The following is a 24,728-nucleotide window of genomic DNA, read 5'->3' as shown; positions in this document are numbered from 1 at the left end:
CTCATTAACATGGCACATGAATATGCATGAATACATTACACTGCTCTCCCTTTTTTTAAAGTATTAAATCCAAGTACTCAGTTACAATTTTGGTATTGTGATACTTGATTTACATCAATACTTTTAACCATATTTACAAATTTAACCTAGTTACTGGTTTGCGGTTCCTGCCTGATCGTTTAACAGTAACAGGTGCAACAGGCATAACAGATGTACGTGTAGACTCAACTGTTAGCTTGTTTGGCTCTATGTTAGTACGCTGACCTTGACTAGAGAAGTCTGTCTCTTTATCTGTACTCACTGAATTTTGTGTATCAACCACAATAGTCTTTTCTAACTCACTTTCAGATGAATACTCAGGGATTAGGAATTCATGCTCAGTTTTCGGTTCGTCTTTGGCTGGAATCATTTGATCCACATGAACACTTTTGATCTTGTCTCCAACATCCACTAAGTATCTTTTTGTTCCACACACTTCCACTATTTTCCCAACATCCCATTTGTCTCGACTGGACTTGTTGGGAGGACTGAGCACATGAACTTGCTCATCTGGCTTGAAGTTCCTCTCCTTTTTGTGGAAGTCAAAGTGGTGTTTTTGACTTAACTGTTTTTGCTCAACTCTCGAGGCCAAATTGGGTTGAACTAGACTTAGGCGTATTCTTAGCCTTCTCTTCATCAACAGTTCTGCAGGTGAATAACCCGTAGTTGTGTGTGGTGAAGTTCTGTACTTCAGCAAGAAACTAGCCAAACGATGTTTCATGCTGAGCTTTGAACTACCCTGCAAAACCTGTTTCTTGAGAGCCTCTTTGACTACTCTAACAGACCTTTCCGCCGCCCCATTGGAGGCTGGATGGTATGGAGGAACAAGTGTGTGTTTTACCCCGTTACGCTGCATGAACTGTTTGAACTGTTCTGAACGAAACTGAGGTCCGTTATCAGAAACAAGTTCTTCTGGTAAACCATGACATGCAAAAATTGATCTCAACTCGTCTATGGTACGCTCAGCAGTAGTGCTTGACCCCATATGCTTAGCCTCAATCCATTTGGAATGACTATCTACTAGCACCAGAAAATTATCATTACCCTTTTCACAAAAGTCTACGTGAACTCTGAAACGGTCTACTTGGCCATGACCAGGGTTGCAGTGGTGTTTTTGGTGGTTTACTGCGGCAATCTTGACACACGCTACATTTGCTCACCAGTGACTCAATGTCACTGTCTATACCAGGCCAATACACAAAACTTCTAGCAATTGACTTCATGCTAACTATGCCAGGATGTTCGGCATGAAGTTCGTACATAATCTTGTTTCTTAAAGACTCTGGTACAACCACTCTATAACCCCACTTTATGCATCCCTGCTCGCATGATAATTCGTGTCGTCGATTATAGAAAGGCTTCAGTTCCAAGTTTGATCCACTCTCGACTTCAGTCCAACCATTCAATGTCTGTTCATAAACACTCTTCAGCACAGTGTCCTTCACTGTTTCAGCTGCAATTTCTGTTGCAGTCACTGGAAAGTCTTCATCTATGACTTGCAGTGTGTAGATTGAGTTCTCGCTTCCCACATCAGAGTTCTCATGGGGCAATCGGGACAACGCATCTGCGACTGCGTTGCATTTGGAGCTTCTGTACTCCACCTTGTAGTCATACTGGGACAACAGAATTGCCCAGTGCTGCATCCTTGATGCCGCCATGGAAGGTATAGCTGACTTGGGACCCAGTATCGTGAGTAGTGGTTTGTGATCAGTCACAAGGGTGAATGGTCTGCCAAGAAGAAACTGGTGGAATTTCTTGATTCCGAACACAATGCTGAGTGCTTCCTTCTCTATCTGTGCATAGTTGCGCTCACTTGGTGATAGGGTGCGGGAGGCAAAAGCAATAGGCTTTTCCTGTCCGTCATCCATTACGTGGCAAATCACTGCACCTACACCATAACTTGAAGCATCACAAGCAAGTTTCATCTCGCGCGTCGTGTCGTAGTGAACAAGGAGTTTGTCACTTGTCAGGTTTTTCTTGTAGATGTCGTATGCATGTTGTTGTTCCTTTCCCCACATCCAATTTTCATCCTTTTGTAACAGATGATGTAGTGGCTTTAGCACGGTTGCTAAATCTGGAAGGAATCGTGCATAGAATTGCACCATCCCAAGGAATGATCGTAGCTCTGTCACATTGTTGGGCGTTGGAGCATTCACAATTGCTTCAATTTTCGCCTTCACTGGGCGCAGTCCGTTGGAATCTACTTTGAGTCCAAGGTAGATCACCTCTGATTGTGCAAACGCACATTTGCTCTTTCGTAATTTTACGTTGTGGCAGTTCAATCGTGTGAAAACTTGCTCGATTATCTCCAGATGTTCTTCCATGCCCACTGTGAATATCAGTAGATCATCCTGGTTGCACACACAGTGCGGAATGCCTTGCAACATTTTGTCCATGACGGACTGAAAGATTTTCGGGGAAGATTTCACACCATAGGGCAGCTTTGTGTATGAATACAAGCCCTTATGTGTGTTGATGGTCAAGCACTGCTGACTTTCTTTGTCAACATTGAGTTGGGCATAAGCGTGAGACAAATCCAGCTTAGTGAAGACTCTTGCTCCGCTAAGTTCTGCATACAGATCCTGCGAGGTTGGCAAAGGATACTGTTCGTCATCAACAACTTGGTTGATTGTGACTTTGTAGTCACCGCATAGTCGAACAGTTTTGTCAGCCTTAAGCACAGCCACAACTGGCGTTGCCCAGTTGCTCTGGTCTGTCTTCACGAGTACTCCATTCCGCTCCAACCTGTTGAGTTCTTCCTCCACTTGTTGCTTTAGCGCATATGGTACCGGTCTTGGTCGATAATATACAGGTGTCGCATCTTGCTGCAGTCGAATGTGTGCAGAGTATCCTGTTATTCCCGTGTAACTGTCAGCAAATATATCAGCGTGTTTGCTAACGACATTTTCAAGACATGTTTTGGACACATCAATGCTGAAAATGTTCTTCCAGTCTAATTTTATTTTACGCAGCCAATCCTTTCCAAGGAGGGTTGGTTTATTTCTGTAGCTGGCCACTATGATGGGCAGTGTTACTGACTGTCCATTACACTGAACTTTGCAATCCATTTGTCCGCACGTCTCCAAGGCTTCGCCGGAGTAGGTTCTCAACTTGACCTTACTCTCGGACAATGGTGTCTGTGAGAACTTTGTTTCGTACAAGTCTTTGCTCATGACCGAACAGTCAGCTGCCGTGTCAATGCACATATCAATTAACTGTTCATTAACCAATAGTTTAATTCGAAAGTCCTTGTCTTGGCTGGTTGTAGGCTTATTGACATCAGTTGCATGAATGATGTACAACCCAAGTTCATTGACATCCGGGTTCATCTCTAAGTTGTGAACTCCTTTCTGGTGTTGTCGTGTGTTTCCCACTGTAAGCTTGGCCCGACATGCTGAGGCGATATGACCTTTCTTCTGGCAGTTATAGCACTTAGCTGTTTTGAACTGACAGGATTGGGATGGGTGATTACCGTTGCAACGATAACAACTGGCTGCACTCGGCTCCCCGCCATATTTCGGTTTCAGTTTGGCCCTAGGCGCTGCTTTGTGAGTATACACGGCCACTGCAGTATGTGGTGAACGAAACTCGCGAGCATTCTTTGATGCCATCTCCATCGTAGTAGCAATCTTGCATGCTATCTCAAACGTAAGATCAGGAGTGCTCATGAGTCTGGACTGAATTCGTTCGTCCACTAGACCACAAACAAATCTGTCGCGTAGTGCGCGTTCAAGAAAGGTTCCAAAGTTACAGTGCAACGTTAACTTTTTCAAGGCAACAATGTACTCACTAATTGTCTCGTTTTGCTTCTGGTTTCTCGTGCCGAATTTGTAGCTTTCTGCAATTTCCAGAGGCTTTGGGTTGAAGTGCTCCTCCAACTTCTTTATAATATCACTGAAAGGCACATCTTTTGCCTTTATGGGCGCAAGGATATTCACGAGTGTGCCGTACACTTCAGGTCCGATCACCGTGAGCAGAATCGCTTTCATGCGTTCACGAACGGCCCTGTTTGTTTCAGCCACTACCTCTCCTTCACCACTGGTCTCCGTGATGTTGTTTGCCATGAAGAACATGTTTGCTCTCTCCATATAGGAGCTGAACGGCTCTCTACTTTTGTCAAAGATGCCCAGGCTTCCGATATAGCCCGTGGATGCCGCCATTTTGTCCCTCTCTTTTTTTTTTAAACAAAGGAATGAGGAGAGGTTTTTTTTTCTTTGCACGAGCTCAGATTTCCTGCCTGTTCTGGTGTAGCAAAGCACCTAAAACTTAGCAGTACAAAAGCTATGCAAAACAAACTCAGTCTCCTCCACAATCCCGTCCTCGTCGCCAATTTTGTTATGTTCAACACGGCATAAAGATAAAGTACACTCACACGTTAGTTGCCTGAATCACACCAGCCTTTATTTACCCAGCATTCCTAGCTCAAGGAACGCCCACTCATTAACATGGCACATGAATATGCATGAATACATTACAGTGTGCAACAAGGAGCTGCAGATGCTGGCTTACATCGAAGGTAGACACAAAATGCTGGAGCAACTAAGCGGGACAGGGAGAAGGAACAGGTGATATTTGGGCGGAGACCCTTCGTCAGGCACCAGGATGGTGTGTGGCCTCCCTGGAGCCAGGGTGAAGGATGTCTCAGAGCAGGCACGGGACAGGGGAGGGTGAGCAGCCAGTGGTCGTGGTCCACATTGGTACCTATTGGTACCTTTGTGGGAAGACAGATCAGGTGAGGCATAGAGAATTTAGGAAGATAGGCAGTAAGTTGAAAAGCAGCACCTCTACGCTTGTAATCTCAGGATTGCTCACTGTGCCACAGGAAGGTGGTAGTGGTGTGGACCAACGCAAGGATAACAGAGGTGTAGGGGGAGGGATCCAGGTACGTGGATCACTGGCCTCTCTTCCAGGGAAGGTGGGGACATGTGCAAGATTTTTTTGATTTAGATTTAGAGATACAGCGCGGAAACAGGCCCTTCGGCCCACCGGGTCCGCGACGCCCAGCGATCCCCGCACATTAACACTATCCTACACACATTAGGAACAATTTTTACATTTGCCCAGCCAATTAACCTACATACCTGTACGTCTTTGGAGTGTGGGAGGAAACCGAAGATCTCGGAGAAAACCCACGCAGGTCACGGGGAGAACGTACAAACTCCGTACAGACGGCGCCCATAGTCAGGATCGAACCTGAGTCTCCGGCGCTGCATTCGCTGTAAGGCAGCAACTCTACCGCTGTGCCACCTTGCCGTGGGACGGGTTGCACCTATATTGGAGGGGCATCAATCTCCTGGTGGGGGGATTTGTTGGTGCTGCTCAGGTGAGTTTAAGCTAGTTTTTCAGGGCAGGACCCTAACAGTGTAGCGGATGACTCCATGAGAGGGTGGTGATTGCCTGGAATGCACTGCCAGGGGATGGTGGTGGAGGCATTTAAGAGACTTTTGGAACGGCACATGGATATGCAGGGAATGGAGGGATATGGATTACTTATAGGCAGATAAACATTGGGCTTGGCATCATGTTCAGCACAAACTTTGTGGGCCTAAGGGCCTGTTCCTGTACTGCATTGTTCAAAAGATAGACACAAAATGCTGGAGTAACTCAGCGGGACAGGCAGCATCTCTGGAGAGAAGGAATGGGTGACATTTCGGGTCGAGACCCTTCTTCAGAGAAGGAATGGGTGACGTTTCCGGTCGAGACCTTTCTTCAGGGTTTCAACTCGAAATGTCACCCATTTCTTCTCTCCAGAGATGCTGCCTGACCTGCTGACAATCTCTCAGTCCAATTCCCATTGTAGTGGGAATTCCAATTCCCACTGCATTGTCTCACCAATGTAACTTGGTTGCAATTGTTACTATGTAACAATGTAAATGCTGAGTTACTCCGGCATTCCCTTGAAGACAGAAGCAGGGGAATTCATTATGGGGAACAAAGAAATGGCAGACGAGTTAAACCGTTACTTTGGATCTGTCTTCACTGAGGAAGATACACACAATCTCCCAAATGTTCTAGGGGCCGGAGAACCTAGGGTGATGGAGGAACTGAAGGAAATCCACATTAGGCAGGAAATGGTTTTGGGTTGACTGATGGGACTGAAGGCTGATAAATCCCCAGGGCCTGATGGTCTGCATCCCAGGGTACTTAAGGAGGTGGCTCTAGAAATAGTGGAAGCATTGGAGATCATTTTTCAATGTTCTATAGATTCAGGATCAGTTCCTGTGGATTGGAGGATAACAAATGTTATCCCACTTTTTAAGAAAGGAGGGAGAGAGAAAACGGGTAATTATAGACCAGTTAGTCTGACATCAGTGGTGGGGAAGATGCTGGAGTCAATTATAAAAGACGAAATTGCTGAGCATTTGGATAGCAGTAACAGGATCATTCCGAGTCAGCATGGATTTACGAAGGGGAAATCATGCTTGACAAATCTACTGGAATTTTTTGAGGATGTAACTAGGAAAATTGACAGGGGAGAGTCAGTGGATGTGGTGTACCTCGACTTTCAGAAAGCCTTCGACAAGGTCCCACATAGGAGATTAGTGGGCAAAATTAGAGCACATGGTATTGGGGGTAGGGTACTGACATGGATAGAAAATTGGTTGACAGACAGAAAGCAAAGAGTGGGGATAAATGGGTCCCTTTCGGAATGGCAGGCAGTGATCAGTGGGGTACCGCAAGGTTCGGTGCTGGGACCCCAGCTATTTACGATATACATTAATGACTTAGATGAAGGGATTAAAAGTACCATTAGCAAATTTGCAGATGATACTAAGCTGGGGGGTAGTGTGAATTGTGAGGAAGATGCAATAAGGCTGCAGGGTGACTTGGACAGGTTGTGTGAGTGGGCGGATACATGGCAGATGCAGTTTAATGTAGATAAGTGTGAGGTTATTCACTTTGGAAGAAAGAATAGAAAGGCAGATTATTATCTGAATGGTGTCAAGTTAGGAAGAGGGGATGTTCAACGAGATCTGGGTGTCCTAGTGCATCAGTCACTGAAAGGAAGCATGCAGGTACAGCAGGCAGTGAAGAAAGCCAATGGAATGTTGGCCTTCATAACAAGAGGAGTTGAGTATAGGAGCAAAGAGGTCCTTCTACAGTTGTACCGGGCCCTGGTGAGACCGCACCTGGAGTACTGTGTGCAGTTTTGGTCTCCAAATTTGAGGAAGGATATTCTTGCTATTGAGGGCGTGCAGCGTAGGTTCACTAGGTTAATTCCCGGAATGGCGGGACTGTCGTATGTTGAAAGGCTGGAGCAATTAGGCTTGTATACACTGGAATTTAGAAGGATGAGGGGGGATCTTATTGAAACATATAAGATAATTAGGGGATTGGACACATTAGAGGCAGGAAACATGTTCCCAATGTTGGGGGAGTCCAGAACAAGGGGCCACAGTTTAAGAATAAGGGGTAGGCCATTTAGAACGGAGATGAGGAAGAACTTTTTCAGTCAGAGAGTGGTGAAGGTGTGGAATTCTCTGCCTCAGAAGGCAGTGGAGGCCAGTTTGTTGGATGCTTTCAAGAGAGAGCTGGATAGAGCTCTTAAGGATAGAGGAGTCAGGGGGTATGGGGAGAAGGCAGGAACGGGGTACTGATTGAGAGTGATCAGCCATGATCGCATTGAATGGCGGTGCTGGCTCGAAGGGCTGAATGGCCTACTCCTGCACCTATTGTCTATTGTCTATTCTGTGTCTGTCTTTGGTTTAAACCAGCTTCTGCAGTTCCTTCCTGCACTGTACTGTTCTATATTCTATGTTTTTGAGGAAACAGAGCCTGTTATAGGTATTAATATGTTCAGTAGAGTGGAGAGGCAGGGGGCAAGTCAGGGAGAGACGAAGATCTAATCGACAAAAACTGCATTTATTTTAATCCAAGTAGCCCGGCAGGTGAGGCAGATGAACTCAGGGTGTGGATTGGTGCCTGGGAGTGAGTTATTACAGCCATAACAGAAACGTGCCTGGGCGGAGATCAGGACTGGCAGCTCAATGTTCCAAGGTACAGATATTACAGGTGTAAGAGAGATGCAGGTAGCAGAGGAGCAGGAGTTGCATTATTAAGAGATAACCATTTTGCCTGGGGCCAGAGTTCCACATAGCCCAGACTAGATTAAATTGACGTTCAGTTCCCAGTGAAATATTGATGGATTAATTGAGTCCAAATGAAGACCTTCGAGCATCCATGTTTTCAGATTAACAGATATGGTGAATTCTAATTTGCTCCGTTAGGATTGGACTGTTACTCCCTGCATACCATAGTTATCACCAAATTTATATAACAGTCTGAAGTAGGGTCTCGACCCGAGACGTCACTTATTCCTTTTCTCCGGAGATGCTGCCTGCCCCGCTAAGTTACTCCAGCATTTTGTGTCTATCTTTTATATAACATTAGTTTGATGTACAAACGTTGACTGCATCTTAGCTTAAAATTATTTAAATGTTTTTTTATTTGGTTTACTTCCCTTTACAAAGAATACCATATGCCATTGTTGGGAATAACATTTCAGGTAAATGCTTGTACTATTAATCCAGTTTTATAATATTCTGATAAGGGCTTACTAATATAATTTGCTGTCAGTGAAAGCTGTACTGTAGAGTTTTTCTTTTGGTTGCCTGACTTAACCCTAAATTTCTTTGTCTTCATTCTCAAGTGATCATATTAGTCATTTTGGTTTAGTTTAGAGATACAGTGCGGGAACAGTTCCTTTGCCCCACCGAGTCCGCGCTGACAAGCAATCCCCATACATTAGCACTATCCTGCACACTAGGGACAATTTACCAAAGACAATTAACCTACAAACCTGTACGTCTTTGGAATGTGGGAGGAAACCAGAGCCCCTGGAGAAAACCCATGCAGTCACGGGGAGAATGCACAAACTCCATACAGATAGCACCCATAATTAGGATCGAACCCGGGACTCTGGCACTGGAAGGCAGCAACTCTACCGCTGTGCCACCGTGCCGCCCAGAGGAAGTCCATTAATTTCTCAGGGTGCGCCTCTTCAATTATCACTTTTTGATCTTGACACAGTCTGACTAGTTCTTCCTGACCTTGATTACAGTCATTGTACCAGTGCATAGATTTTCTAAATAATGTGGGCTGAATCCTCACACAATCTGAAGAACTCAAACACAGTATAAATGATCAAGAAGACGATACGTACCAAATGCGCTGCCGTTTGATATTGCATTTTCTTTTAAGCCAACTGGAATAATAAATAAATGCATTGTTAAATAAATGAATATTAATTAAACTAAGTACACTATTGGAAGAACTATTTTCTCATGTAACATTTCCCATTAGGGAAGTGCATTGAAAAGAGAATGCTATTTAATGAGAGAATAATTTTGCACCTTGCTGGTCCTAAAAGATTTGGATAGCTTACAAATAGAAGCAAGGATCAACATGATCTACTACGGGAGTTTCAAACCCCCCCCCCCCCAAGGACAGAGAGGAAGTTTTGAAAAATGTTCCTCTTTAGATTTTATAATTTATATATAAAGGACTTAGAGGATGGTACCAAAGTCGAGGTTGCTAAATGTAATGTTGACATAAAGATAGATAGGAGAGCGTATTAGTAATAGGTCATACAAATAGAAGGATACAACAGGTATAAATAGGCCAGGATCTGGCGATTGGAGTATAAATGTGGAAAAATGCAAAGTTGAATTTTTCTCAGGAAAAATAACAGAAGCTCATTACCTGGATGGCGAGAGATTGCAGAGCTCTGAGGTGTAGAGGGATCTGAGGGCCCGAGCACATGATTCATAAAAGGTTGGTATGCAGCTGCAGCAAGTAATTAGAAAAGCTAACAGAACCTAATTGTTTATTGCAAGGGGAATTGAAAACAGTAGTAAAGAACATTACATGGGGATTCGGTGAGAGCTCATCTAGAGGACCATGCACAGTTTTGGCATGCAAATTTAAGGAAGGAAGTAAATGTTTAAAGCAGTTGAAAGATTCACAAGACAAATTTGAATTGGGTAAGTTGACAGGGAAGACCTGTGGACTGGTATCTAGGAGAGTGAGGTGGTAAAGGCAGCGGTAGAGTTGCTGCCATACCATGCCAGACACCCAGGTTCAATCCTGACTATGTGTGCTGTCTGTACGGAGTTTGTACGTTCTCCCCGTGGCCTGTGTCGGAAAGAACTGCAGATGCTGGTTTAAATCGGAGGCAGACACAAAATGCTGGAGTAACTCAGCGGGACAACGAGCATCTCTGGAGAGACACAAAATGCTGGAGTAACTCAACGGTAGACACAAAATACTGGAGTATCTCAGTGGGAGACTCTGAAGACCATCAGTCTGAAGAAGGGTCTCGACCCAAAACGTCACCCATTCCTTCTCTCCAGAAATGCTGCTTGTCCTGCTGAGTTACTTCAGCATTCTGTGTCTACCTCCCCGTGACCTGCGTGGGTTTTCTCCGGGATCTCCGGTTTCCTCCCACACTCCAAAGAAGTACAGGTTTGTATGTTAAGAGGCTTCGGTAAAAACAAATTGTAAATTGTCCTGAATGTGTAAAATAGTGTAAGTGTACGGGATCATCGCTGGTCGACGCAGACTCAGTGGGCTGAAGGACCCGTTTTCGCGCTGTATCTCTAAACTAAATCGAAAGAGAAGGAATTTGATTGAATAATCCAGAGTGATCTTGATGTTAATCTAGAGAGGATATTTGAATATTTCCCATTAGGGAGAATCTAGAACTAAAGATTACTGTATAGAAATAAGTAGAAACAAAAAGGTGGAGTAACTCAACGGGTCAGGCAGCATCGCGGGAGAGAAGGAATGGGTGACGTTTCGGGTCGAGACCTTTCTTCAGGGTCTGGACTACACTTCTTCCCACCCGGTCCCCTGCAAAAAGTCTATCCCCTACTCCCAATTCTTCCGTCTACACCGCATCTGCGCCCGGGATGAGGTGTTTCACACTAGGGCTTCTGAGATGTCCTCGTTCTTCAGAAAACGGGGCTTCCCCTCCTCCATTATAGATGAGGCTCTCACTAGGGTCTCTTCTACATCCCGCAGCTCCGCTCTTGCTCCCCCTCCCCCCACTCGCAACAAGGACAGAATCCCCCTCGTTCTCACCTTCCACCCCACCAGCCAGCGGATCCAACATATCATCCACCAACATTTCCGTCACCTACAACGGGACCCCACCACTGGCCATATCTTTCCATCCCCTCCCCTCTTTGCATTCCGCAGAGACCGTTCCCTCCGTAACTCCCTGGTCCACTCGTCCCTTCCTACCCAAACCACCCCAACCCCGGGCACTTTCCCCTGTAACCGCACGAGATGCAACACCTGTCCCTTTACCTCCCCCCTCAACTCCATCCAAGGACCCAAACAGTCTTTCCAGGTGAGACAAAGGTTCACCTGCACCTCCTCCAACCTCATCTATTGCATCCGCTGCTCTAGATGCCAACTTATTTACATCGGCGAAACCAAGTGCAGGCTCAGCGATCGCTTCGCTGAACACCTGCGCTCGGTCCGCATTAACAAAACTGATCTCCCGGTGGCCGAGCACTTTAACTCCCCCTCCCATTCCCAGTCTGACCTTTCTGTCATGGGCCTCCTCCAGTGCCATAGTGAGGCCCACCGGAAATTGGAGGAACAGCACCTCATATTTCGCCTGGGCAGTTGGTGGTATGAACGTCGACTTCTCCAACTTTAGATAGCTCCTCTGTCCCTCCCTTCACCTCCTCCTTCCCAGATCTCCCTCTATCTTCCTGTCCACCTATATCCTTCCTTTGTCCCACCCCCCTGACATCAGTCTGAAGAAGGGTCTCGACCCGAAACGTCACCCATTCCTTCTCTCCTGAGATGCTGCCTGACCCGCTGAGTTTCTCCACTATTTTGTGTCTCCCATTGAGTTAGTACACCATTGTGTGTCTCTCCAGAGATGCTGCTTGTCCCGCTGAGGTACTCCAGCATTTTGTGTCTACCTTCGATTTAAACCAGCAGCTGCAGTTTTTTCCCTACACATATAGAAATAAGAGATCACCAATTTAAGAGAGAGATGAGGCCATTTTGTTTTCCCCACCAGGCCTTGAGTCTCTGGAGCTCTCTTCTTCAAGGGTAGGTGTGAGTCTTTGAAGCAGAGATTGGAAGGTATTTGATAATCAAGGGGGTGAATTGTTGCTACCAGTAGGCGGAAATGCCGAGGTAAAAATCATATCAGCTGCGATCTGGTCAAGGGGCTGAGCGACGATCCTAGTTCATATGTTTAGGAAGGAACTGCAGATGCTGGTTTACACAAAATGCTGGAGTAACTCAGCGGGAGAGGCAGTATCTCCGGGAGAGGCAGTACCACAACTAGAGAGCAGTCCTGAAACACAATCTACCTCAGACGACCCTCGGACGATCTTTGCTCGGACTTTACCGGCTTTGCTTTGCACTAAACGTTATTCCCTTATCGTGTATCTGTACACTGTAAATGGATCGATTGTAATCATGCATTGTCTGTCCACTGACTGGTTAGCACGCAACAAAAGCTTGTCACTGAACCTCGGTGCATGTGACAATAAACAAAACTGAAACTGTGTCACTCCAGCAATTTGTGTCTATCTTCGTAGTTCATATGTTTGCAGGTTTCCTATCTCTCCCAGGAGATTGCATTGAAGCATGGCGTCTCTGTGCCTTGAACACAGAGTGCCGCACAACTGATACGGAATCTCTGTGTACCAATGGCTCTTTTAATTCCCATATATGATCACATATAGATAAGTTGATTGAATTGTAACAGCTTGCATAATGTTGTTTATTCAAGAATATGTACCTTGTACTTGCAGATAAGTGCCATTGCCTGATTTTGTAAACACGGGTGGAGGAGTCTCGATAATTGCTTGACAGATATATTGCCCAGTGTCATTTAATTCTACGCGAGAGATAGTCAGTAAGCTGGCGGTTTCATTGCAAAAATGTTCCATTCTTTCAGAGTAATTTAAGTAATATGTGGTCCTGTTCCACTTGGAAGTGAGCAATGATGTCTTTCCCTCTGGTTGCTCTTTATTCCATTCTATTCTTAGCTCTGTATTCCAGCTAATAATCTGACAAGTCATGTTAACCTGGTCCCCCTCCGTTGCATTGAGGTATGGCGGGGATTGTATAACCTGCAGGCTCCCATCATTTGCAGCTGAAAGAAAGTAAATGTGCACGAGTTAAAGACTTCATTTTTTTATGTCATCAAACAGCTTATGGACGACAGGCCCCATTTTATTTAATATACAGCGTAGAAACTGGTCCTTCGGCCCAACTTGCCCACGCAGACCAACATGTCCCATCAACATTAGTCCTACCTGCCTGCATTTGGCCCATCTATGTACTAAAACTCTCGTTTGTTTGTTTGTTTGTTTGTTCCTGAACTACAGTTAAAACGGCACAAGATAGCGCGACAATTTTAGGCCCACCTTCCTCACCGTCATCCCTTTGGTGCTAATGAAAAAAGTTTCATTGAAATCGGTGTTATATTTTTTAAGGTATTCACATTTTAAAGTTTAAATCTATCTCCTAGGGAGGGAGGGGGAGGGAGGGAGGGAGGGATGGGGGAGGAGGGAGGATAAGGGGGTTGAGGGAGATGGAGTGGAGGGAGGGGAAGGGGGAGGGGATGGGGTGGAGGGAGGTATAAGGGGGTTGAGGGAAATGGAGTGGAGAGAGGGGAAGGGGGAGGGGATGGGGTGGAGGGAGGGGGAGAAGGAAGGGGATGGGGAGGGGAGGGGGATGGAGGGGGGAGGGGAAAAGGGGTAGGAGAGGGGAGCGGGAGGGGGGGAGAGGGGAGGGGGGAGGAGAGGGTGCTGCACCAATGCAGGAGAGGTTTGGGCCCAACGGGTCCACTTGGTCTAGTATCCCTTTAAACCTATCCTAGCCATGTCCCTGTCTAAATGTTTCTTAAACGTTGCAATTATCCCTGCCTCAACTACCTCCTCCAGCAGCTTGTTCCATACTCCCACCACCTTTTGTGTAAAAAAGTTACCCCTCAGGTTCTTATTAAATCTTTCTCCCCTCCACCTTAAACCTATGTCATTTGGTTCTCGATTTCCCTACACTGGGTAAAAGACTCTGTGCATTTACTAAATCTATTCCTCTCATAATTTTGTACACCTCTATAAGATCACCCCTCATCCTCCTGCACTCCAAGGAATAAAGTCCTAGCCTGCTCAACCTCTTCCAGTAGCTCAGGCCCTTGAGGCCTGGCAATATCCTGATAAATCTTCTCTGCACCCTTTAAAGTTTGACAACATTTTTTCTATAATATGGTGCCCAAAACTGAAGATTCAAGAGATTCAAGATAGCTTTATTTGTCATCCAAATTGGACGAAATTCAGTCACCCACAGTCCAACAACAAAAGCACTAAATAGGCATTAAAATTACACAACCCCAAAAACACACAAAAAAAGAAACATCCATCAAAGAAACATCCATCACAGTGAGTCTCCTCCAGTCCTCTCCTCACTGTGATGGAAGGCCACAATGTCTTTCCCTTCTCCTGCCGTCTTCTCCCGCAGTCAGGCTGTTGTGGTTGCAGGCCGCGCCGGATGGTCCGCAGCGGCCCGAGCCTAAGGCGAGTCGCAGCCGCTCCCGCAGCCTCCGAAGACAGCCGGCTCCGCCAATGATAAGTCCGATCCGGGGCGGGCGAACACGCTGCTGCTGTTGCTGCAAGTCGACGCGGTCGTGGCTCCCGACATTGAAGCCCCCGCCCAGCAGAGAAAAATCCCGCGGCCTATTTTAGGCCGCGCCGGACGGTGAAATGCCCGCGACCCAAGCCCCGCGATCCGGGGCGGGCGAACACGCTGCCGCTGCCGGAGCTCCCGATGTCGGCATCCACGCGGCCCGAGCCTAAGGCGAGTCGCAGCCGCTCCCGCAGCCTCCGAGGACGGCCGGGTCCGCTGATGGTTAGTCCGGTCCGCGGGCTCTGCGAACCGGAGCCCTGGAGGCCGCCAGCTCCAGGAGTTGGGCCGATGGTAGGCCGCAGCGGGAACGGAGACCCGACCCAGAAAACAAAGGTCGGGTCTCCGTTCGGAAGGGACACCTATTTACAATTTTACAGTTCCCCCCTCCCCCCCCACATACACACATAGTACACAAACACAAAAACACCACATCACAACTACAATTAAGACAAAAAAACAACAAAAACACAAAGACAAATGGACCGCAGGTAAGCCGCAACTGCTATGGCAGCGCCACCATTCAACTGATAGAACATGGTGGTCTAAATGTAGCCTCACCAACAGTTTATATAACTGCAACATGACCTCCCAACTTCTATACTTAATACTCTGACTGATTGTAGGCCAATGTGCCAAAAGGTTTTTTGACCACCCTATCTACCTGTGTCGCGACTTACATGGAACTGTGTACCTGCACTCCTAGATCCCTCTGCTCTACCCTAATTCATCGAACTGAACTGAATCCGGGCTTACTAAGATAAGTGATCAGACTGTGTTTCAGCTGGGGAAGGAATATTTTCCAGGATATTTCTCCGCATTTCTTAAAAACAGAGCCATGGGCTCTTTAACATCCATCTGAACAGTGAGAAAGGAAGGCATGACTTTATCAGTGTCTCGCTCAACAGATAGCCTAACAAAAAAACAGCTTACTGAGGAATGATATTGAACTAACAATTTTCAGTCCAAGAGATAGGAGTTTTATCAAGTAAACTAATCTGACATAGTTAATAGCTTCATTCCCAGCGATGATCTCCTCTTCTATTCTAGTCTTCATTCCCTTCTCTCTCCAGCAACAGCTGCTTCGGACATAAACTGGAGCCTTTGAGTGTAACCTTTGAATGTAGGAGATTAACTGTGTCATGGCCAAGACAGCAAACCTCTCGTCATACACTATCCCATTGTTCAGAACACCTGATGGCCCAGCATTTAGCACACCAGGGCCCCAATTCCTTGCTCCACTTAAACTCATTGTTTTTTTCATTCCCCGTTCTCCTCTAAGTTCACTGGGGTCCTGCATGTGATCAGGAAAACGTTCATTAGTAGTGCACAACGTACATATCCGGTCCCTCTCGCACAGTTCTGAGTCCCTAATGTGGCACGGAGGGACAGATAGAGAGCAAGTCCCACCGTTTATCTCAACTCCCTTCGGCGGGCTGACAAACATTTGGCTCTCTAAGCCAGCAGCCTGAGAAAGGCAACAATTTATTGATGAAATTTGGCAACCTTATATCACAGGACAGCTTAACACACCCATCAAATAATTGCCACAAAACCCAGTTTGCCACATCACAACTGGCAGCTACAAGATTATTCCAGACGATTCAGCTTTGGGTATCTCAATAACTCAGTGACCGAATGATATCTGTATGGTAATGAATCGTCATTTGTTTTCAAAACACATGTTCCCTGCAAAAGATATAATATTGGCGGGCTGCAGGGCACAAGCATCATGTTGATGCTTTACAGCGGCAGAGACCTGGGATGCGATCACAGGGGGAACGTGCAAACTCTACACAGACAGTACCGGAGGCCAGGAATGAACCTGGGTCACTGAAGCTTGGAGGCAGCACCTCTGCCAGTAGTGCTGGAGTGCCTACAAATGTGGATTCACATTACACTTCCATTGGGTCTCTGGGTACGATAAAGGCCACAAATGATGTCTAACTGCTAATGCCCTCGATATATAAAACCACAAATTCTGATTCCCTGCATCTTAAATATGAAAAACAGTGATGTCTTACTGTTGTTTGCTAGCAATGTGAACAGAAACAACATATTAATAAATTCATGTTTATATGATATGTTTACATCTGCAACTTAAATGCTTGGTATCTTGTTACATGAATTAAAACAAGACATGTTTCACATGAAGAGCCCTCCAAAGTGGTTTGGTTTCTCTGTCTGGCATTCCCCAAAAAAGGATTTTGCCACTGACTTACAGAAAGGCATTCACTTATAAAAATAAAACAAAGAGAGTCAGCTTGCTCGCTCCAGGTGAAGATTAATACAGGACATCTAGTGTTGACTACTTGTAGTGATAGGGCAATTAGAATTAACACCTTCAGAATGTTTCCCGGCAACCTATTCAATCTTTGAGAAGAATAGGTTACAGGGAAAAAATTGTGGAGGCATGGGATTGCTCCCTGACCCAGCATAGAATTGATGGGCCAAATGGCCTCCTATATCATAAGAAAATAGGAGATACCAAATATGAATACTCATTCTTTCCATCCTAACCTTCTGCAGCATTTACCTCGCCGCCGAGAACTAAGAGGGTAGCTGGAGTAACTCAGTGGGACAGGGAGCATCTCTGGAGATAAGGAATGGGTGACGTTTTGGGTCGAGACCCTTCTTCAGACTAGTCAGGGGAAAGGGAAACGAGAGATGTAGACAATGAGGTAGAGAGATAAAGAACAATGAATGAAAGATATGCAAAAATGTAACGATAAAGGAAACAGGCCATTGTTAGCTGGTTGTTGGGTGAAAATGAGAAGCTGGTGTGACTTGGGTGGGGGGGGGGGGGGGTGGAGAGGAGAAGTAAGAAGGGCCGGTGGGGGGCCGCCGAGAACGAAGAGGGACCTCGTCGATGGCGGCCACTTGCAGCAGCGGTCCTGGTTCACCGCTGTTCAGTTCAGTTCAGTTAAGTTTAGTGTATTGTCACGTGTACCAGTGTACAGTGTAAAGGTTTTGTTGCGTGCTATCCAGTCAGCGGAAAGACAATACAAAGAACCTTTGAAACTTTGTTAGCGCCAGAAACGTGGCGACTCTTTGTGCAGTGCCTTGGTAAGCCTGCTGTATGATCTTACCGGATTTGTATGCAAAAACAAAGAATATCACTGTACCTAGATACACACGTGAGAATAAAGTATAATTGTGTGGCGGCTCCCACTGGTCGGGCCATACTACTACCGACCCCTCGGCACGGGAATGGACCAGTCCCGGGAGGCGGTCCTGGACTCAGGTATATAAGGACAAGGTTTGGGCGCCAAGCCATTCCGGCAGACTAGACCCGTCTGAGACCCACGATACAATAAATATACCTTCCCGAAATACCTGGCTCCTTGCCTTGATCAGCCGCGCCCCATCGTCCCGGCCGCGTGGCGCAGGAGGGTGTTCGACGTGGTCCACGGGCTGGCTCACCCATCCATCCGGGCAACGATCTCATTGGTAGCTGTGCGGTTCATGTGGCATGGTCTGCGCAAGCAGGTTGGCCAATGGGCCCGCACCTGCATTCCGTGCCAGACGTCAAAAATTCAACGCCACGTCCGGGCGCCACTCCAAGGGATCGGTCTACCCTGCCGCCGTTTCGACCACCTGCACGTGGACATTGTGGGCCCGCTCCTGCCGTCCCGGGGCATCACCCACCTCTTCACGGTGGTGGACCACTTCACGCGGTGGCCGGAGGCCATACCACTGGCTGATACGTCTACAGCCACATGCGCTCGTGCGTTGGCCGCGCACTGGATTGCTTGCTTTGGTGTGCCGGTGGTCATCTCATCGGACCGGGGGCCACAGTTCACCTCCGAGCTGTGGTCGGCCATGGCCCACCTGTTGGGCGTGCGGCTGCACCACACCACGGCCTATCACCCGCAGGCAAACGGCTTGGTGGAGAGGTTCCACCGGCAGCTGAAGGCAGCGCTGAAGGCGCGACTCGCCGGCCCCGACTGGATGGACGAGCTACCATGGGTTTTGCTGGGCATCCGGACTGCCCCCAAGGAAGACCTGGCTTCATCCTCAGCGGAGCTCGTCTACGGGTCTCCGCTCACGGTGCCCGGGGAGTTCGTGCCCTCGTTGCCGGGGCGAGTGGAACCGCCCTCATCCACCCTACATCGCCTCCGAGAGCGAGTTGGCAAGCTCGCACCCGTGCCGACGTCCCGCCATGGGACATTCCGCCCTTACGTGCCATCGGCCCTCCAGGACTGCGCCTTTGTGTTCCTGCGCCGTGACGCCCACCAGGCGCCACTCCAGAGGCCGTATGAAGGCCCGTACCGGGTGCTGGAGCACGGACAGACAACCTTTGTTTTGGACATGGGGGGCCGGCCGGAGGCCGTGTCAATTGACCGCCTGAAGCCGGCCCACTTAGACATCGACCAACCGGTGCGGGTGGCCCAGCCTCGGCCACGAGGTCGCCCCCCTTTGCGGGTCCCACCGCCTGTCCCTCCAACTGTGCCTCCGCCGGCCCCTCTGTCGACCGATTACCGTACGCGGTCCGGTCGGGTTGGGCGACCACCAGTGCGTTTCGTGCCTCCGGATCTGGGGGGGGGTACTGTGGCGGCTCCCAAGGGTCGGGCCATACTACTACCGACCCCTCGGCACGGGAATGGACCAGTCCCGGGAGGCGGTCCTGGACTCAGGTATATAAGGACAAGGTTTGGGCGCCAAGCCATTCCGGCAGACTAGACCCGTCTGAGACCCACGATACAATAAATATACCTTCCCGAAATACCTGGCTCCTTGCCTTTATCGACGCGCTACATTTGAATCATTGAATCGAGAAGGATTCTGAGGTAGGAATTACAGACAATAGACAATAGACAATAGGTGCAGGAGTAGGCCATTCAGCCCTTCGAGCCAGCACCGCCATTCAATGCGATCATGGCTGATCACTCTCAATCAGTACCCCGTTCCTGCCTTCTCCCCATACCCCCTCACTCCGCTATCCTTAAGAGCTCTATCCAGCTCTCTCTTGAAAGCATCCAACGAACTGGCCTCCACTGCCTTCTGAGGCAGAGGATTCCACACCTTCACCACTCTCTGACTGAAAAAGTTCTTCCTCATCTCCGTTCTAAATGGCCTACCCCTTATTCTTAAACTGTGGCCCCTTGTTCTGGACTCCCCCAACATTGGGAACATGTTTCCTGCCTCTAATGTGTCCAATCCCCTAATTATCTTATATGTTTCAATAAGATCCCCCCTCATCCTTCTAAATTCCAGTGTATACAAGCCTAATTGCTCCAGCCTTTCAACATACGACAGTCCCGCCATTCCGGGAATTAACCTAGTGAACCTACGCTGCACGCCCTCAATAGCAAGAATATCCTTCCTCAAATTTGGAGACCAAAACTGCACACAGTACTCCAGGTGCGGTCTCACCAGGGCCCTGTACAACTGTAGAAGGACCTCTTTACTCAGGGCAATGAAGGAGGAGTGTTGAGAAAGAGGGAGGGGGGGTGTGTGTGTGTGTGCGTGCGTGCGTGTGTGCGTGCGTGTGTGCGTGCGTGCGTGCGTGCGTGCGTGCGTGTGTGTGTGTTTAGAGTCGGAGTAAGCAACTATTTTTTGAATGGTTAGAGTACATCTGCCTATGCTTAGGCCATTACCAGAAATGTGTGCATGTTAAGGTCTGTGCTACAGACCGTGATTTGTAACCTTGCTCTCTCAAGTCTTTGTGATCAGTGATGTGTAGCCCTTCTATGCACCTGGTTACTCTTTGCTTTAATGGAAGCAGATTGCTTTTGATCCTGCCTGCCTCAGAGGTAAAATATCTTAGAATACTTATCCCACAAACATAAAAGCCATCTTTGACATAATCTACAGGGCTTGGATTTTCAAAATCACAGCAAGTTTTAAACAATTTTATTCCTCTGTACAGAAATCCACCGATAAAGGAACATAGTGGAGATTTAGGAATTGACAATCAGTAATTCCAATTTATAGTTGTATTGTTTTGCATTCATACTAGGCTCATATGGATTTTCAGCTGCTTAGTTTCACAGAAAAATCAATGAAATGTTGCCTATTTCTGAATCCCCACTGCATGTTACTCTAATGCAATGCTGTACATGTACAAGTAAAATCTATCAAAGAGAGATACAAAATCCTGGAGTAACTCAGTGGGACAGGCGGCTTCTCAGGAGAGAAGGAATGGGTGACGTTTCGGGTCGAGACCCTTCAGACTAGTCAGCGGAAAGGGAAACGAGAGATATAGACAGTGATGTAGAGAGATACAAAAGATTCAAATGTTAGTTTATTGTCACGTGGACCAATTAAGGGACAGTGAGACTTGAATTACCATACAGCCATACTAAGAAAAGCAACAAGACACACAGCTACATAAGAGTTAACATAGACATCCACCACAGCGGCTTCCCCACATTCCTCACTGTGATGGAAAGCAATAAAGTCCAATCTTCTTCCTCTTTATTCTCCCGCAGTCGGGGCAGTCGAACCATCCGCAGTCGGGGCGATAGAAGTTCCTGCGTCGGGGCGGTCGAAGCTCCTGCGGCTTGGAGCACCCGAAGCCGGTCCCTAACCAGTGACCGCGAGCTCCACGATGTTAAAGTCCGCAGGCTCCCGCAGTTGGAGCTCCATAGTCGATCCCTGACAAGGATTGCGAGCTCCATGATGGTAAGCTCCAACGGTTGGAGCTCCCGAAGTCGGTCTCCAGTGGAGGCCACCAACTCCACGATGTTAGGCTGCAGTGCAGACAGAGATACGATACGGAAAAAAATTGCATCTCCATCAAGGTGAGAGATTAAAAAAAGTTTCCTCCAACACCCCCCCTCCCACCCTCCACAGAAGACAAGCTAAAGAACACTAAAACATCCATTTAACACATACTTAAAAAACAACAAAGAAGGAAGGGACGAGACAGACTGTTGGCAAGGCAGCCATTGCTGGTGCCACCCGGTGGACAAATGAATGAAAGATATGCAAAAATGTAACGATGGTAAAGGAAATAGGCCATTGTTTGCTGTTTGCTAAGTGAGAACGGAAAACTGGTGCGACTTGGGTGGGGGAGGGATGGAGAGAGAGGGTGCAGAGGTTACTTGAAGTTAGAGAAATCAATATTCATACCACTGGGCTGTAAGCTGCCCAAGTGAAATATGAGTTGCTGTTCCTTCAATTTATGATTAGCCTCACTCTGATAATGGAGGAGGCCTAGGACAGAAAGGTCAGTGTGGGAATGGGAAGGGGAATTAAAGTGCCTGGCAACCGAGAGTTCAGGTAGGTCCAGGCGGACTGAGAGATCCTCTGTTTCCAAGAAGGAGAAATCTTTATTTGAATTGTTTTCATCGATTCATGGAGTCATTCATCATGGAAACAGACCATTCAGCCCAACTCGTCTATGCAAGTTGACCCATCTAAGCTAGTCCCATTACCAACAGTTGACCCATGTCCCTCTAAATCTTTCCTATTCAAGTGAAGCTTTCCACAAAGAGCTGATTCTTTAAAGAACTGCTTATTTTTGCCGTCACATAAATATTAGTTAATAGAAATATTTTGATGATGATACCACTTTAAGAAATGGATGGATGGACCAAAGAACTAATGAACCTTTCTTCGTTCATTCACAAGGCATGGGCTTCACTGACAAGGTGAACGTTTATTTGTCCAACCTTCATTGTAGTTGAGAAACTGATGGTGGTGAATTGCCTTCTTGAACAAGTGCTGTCTAAATGGTGAAAGGGGTCTCACAGTGATTTGGATAGGGACTCCAGGAATATGCTTGGGAATAACGAAGTATTGGCAGTATATTTCTAAGTCAACATGATGTAGATTTGAAATATGCTATTTAAGAAGTCTGGTCAAGTTCCCATAGCACAATTTACAAAAGATATGCACTGTTTGGTTTAATTTAGAGATACAGCGTGGAAACAGGCCCCTCGGCCCACCGAGTCCGCACCGACCAGCGATCCCCGTACACTAACGCTATCCTACGCACACTCGGGACAATTTATCTACAAACCTATAATGTCTTTGGAGTGTGGGAGGAAACCGAAGATCTCAGAGAAAACCAACATGGTCACGGGGAGAATGTACAAACTCTGTACAGACAGCACCCGTAGTCGGGATCGAACCCGGGTCTCGAGCATTGCAAGCGCTGCAAGGCAGCAACTCTACCGCTGCACCTGTGCTGCCGCCATATCGTGTCGCAGATGAATGAAGTGAATGTTCCGGGTGATCGAAAGGCCACTTGACCACCATCACCACACAACCTGCTCATTACGTATCCCTATGTTTGTGGTGCTAAATACTCCGGTCACTCTCGATTGTGGGTAATAGTCAGGTTAAAGATGTGTTTCTTTACTTTTTTTTTACTCATGGACAATCACAGTAACAGGTAACTCAACATGCTGTTATCTTGTGTCCCCTGGTGGACCCTGCGCTACACAAAATACATCCCCAATGCAACAATATCAGGGAGGAATTACTGGCGGCACGGTGGCACAGCAATAGAGCAACTGCCTTACAATGCCAGAGACCCGGATCAGATCCTGACTAAGGGGCTTGTCTGTACGTAGTTTGTACGCTACGAGGGTTTCCTCCCACACTCCAAAGACGTACAGGTTTGTAGGTTAATTGGCTTGGTATAAATGTAAATCGTCCCTTGTGTGTGCAGGGTAGTGTTAATGTGCGGGGGTCGCTGGTCGGAGCGGACTCGGGGGGCCGAAGGGCCTGTTTCCGCACTGTATCTCTAAACTAAACTAAACTAAGCTGAAAGTAATGTGGGGTGTGACTGACCAACCAAAACCTTATACAATAATATTATTTGTAGTCATAATAATAACTATAGCAATAATACATTAAATAATATTATTATAAATCTTACAAAAATAAATGCAATATAATAAACAAAGTTTACAAATATAATCAGCCAGAATATTTGTGTACCAACCCTTTGCTTTTAAATATATATCTGCACGCAGACCGTTGTTTGATCTTCTTGCGTTTGAGGTAGCAGAAGTTATGTAACGCCCTCCAGGCGATGTAGCCAGTGCAATGTGCTGTTGTCGAGGGCCGTGAGGTCTACCCCTCCACCAGGGGGACGGAGGACAGCGCAGTCGAAAATGCCGTGCTGCGCTGTTTGCTGGTCTGCTCCACACACGCAGGCTGCTGATGGACGCACCCCCCAACGATGCACGTTGGCGTTGAACCGGCCGACCCCTGTACGGAGCCGGTTCAGGTCGACCCACTCTTTGCGGGGCACGTCCGAGCCGGGTGGGGCTGTGGTGTTCGGTGCGACGGTGAATTGAGGAGGTGGCGATGTCTGTTCCCAGCTGGTTCTCCATGCTCCTAGTATGTTGAACCCGGAGCCACAGAGGGTCGCTGCATGACGGGAGAAAGGGTGACGAGACGACAGGCGTTGATGTCCCTGTTGCTGTGAATCCTGGGCGAGGTGGTGCAAAGGATGTTTGGCGTCCGATGGGGCCTTGCACACCAGCCTATGAGTGAAGAACTCTCTGCGAAGCTTGGCGGGTTCGATACCTGCGAGCACCGGCAGAAGATCCGTCGGAGTAGGGCGTAGGCAGCCAGTGATGATCCACATGCTGTCGTTGAGGGTGGCGTCTACCTTGCTGGTATGAGCGCTGCGGCACCATGCTGGGGCGGCGTACTCAGCGGCGCTGTACACGAGTGCAAGAGCACTAGTTCTAAGAGTAGATGTCCTGGCGCCCCATGACGATCCGGCCAAGCAACGCAGGAGGTTGTTCCGTGCCGAGACTTTAGCACGGAGAGCTTCAAGGTGTGCTTGTAGGTCAGCTGCCGATCTAGTTTCACCCCCGAGGTATGTAGGAAATGGGTTGTAGGGTAGGGGTGACCCATTGAGGGTGACGGTTAGCTGGCGTTGAGCTTCCTTGTTGTTCAGGTGAATGGCCGTTGAGGTGGTTTTTGCCACACTCAGTTTTAGTCTCCAGATCTTAAGGTAGCCCGCGACAAGTTCCATATCCGCCGAGAGCACATCCTCAACATTTGACCAACTCCTGTCCGAGTGCAGTGGGGCCAAGTCATCTGTGTACCCATACTGG

The 24,728-nt window shown here is 47.5% G+C and overlaps 1 protein-coding gene across 1 annotated transcript in view; it reads right to left on the bottom strand.

The window, feature by feature from the left end:
• LOC144607457 (uncharacterized) overlaps positions 1 to 24,728 on the bottom strand; it is a 52,465-nt gene that overhangs the window by 6,000 nt on the left and 21,737 nt on the right. Inside the window, exons 4-5 of the mRNA XM_078424320.1 lie at positions 12,812 to 13,168; positions 9,203 to 9,244 (exon numbers count right to left, since the gene is read on the bottom strand). Coding sequence (XP_078280446.1) covers positions 9,203 to 9,244; positions 12,812 to 13,168 — 399 coding nt within the window. The remainder of the gene's footprint in view (positions 1 to 9,202; positions 9,245 to 12,811; positions 13,169 to 24,728) is intronic.

Source organism: Rhinoraja longicauda, chromosome 28 (genome assembly GCF_053455715.1).
Source record: "Rhinoraja longicauda isolate Sanriku21f chromosome 28, sRhiLon1.1, whole genome shotgun sequence".
Taxonomy (NCBI): Eukaryota; Metazoa; Chordata; class Chondrichthyes; order Rajiformes; family Arhynchobatidae; genus Rhinoraja; species Rhinoraja longicauda.
The sequence above is the reverse complement of the archived record's forward strand: the minus strand, read 5'-3'. Positions and strand labels throughout refer to the sequence as shown.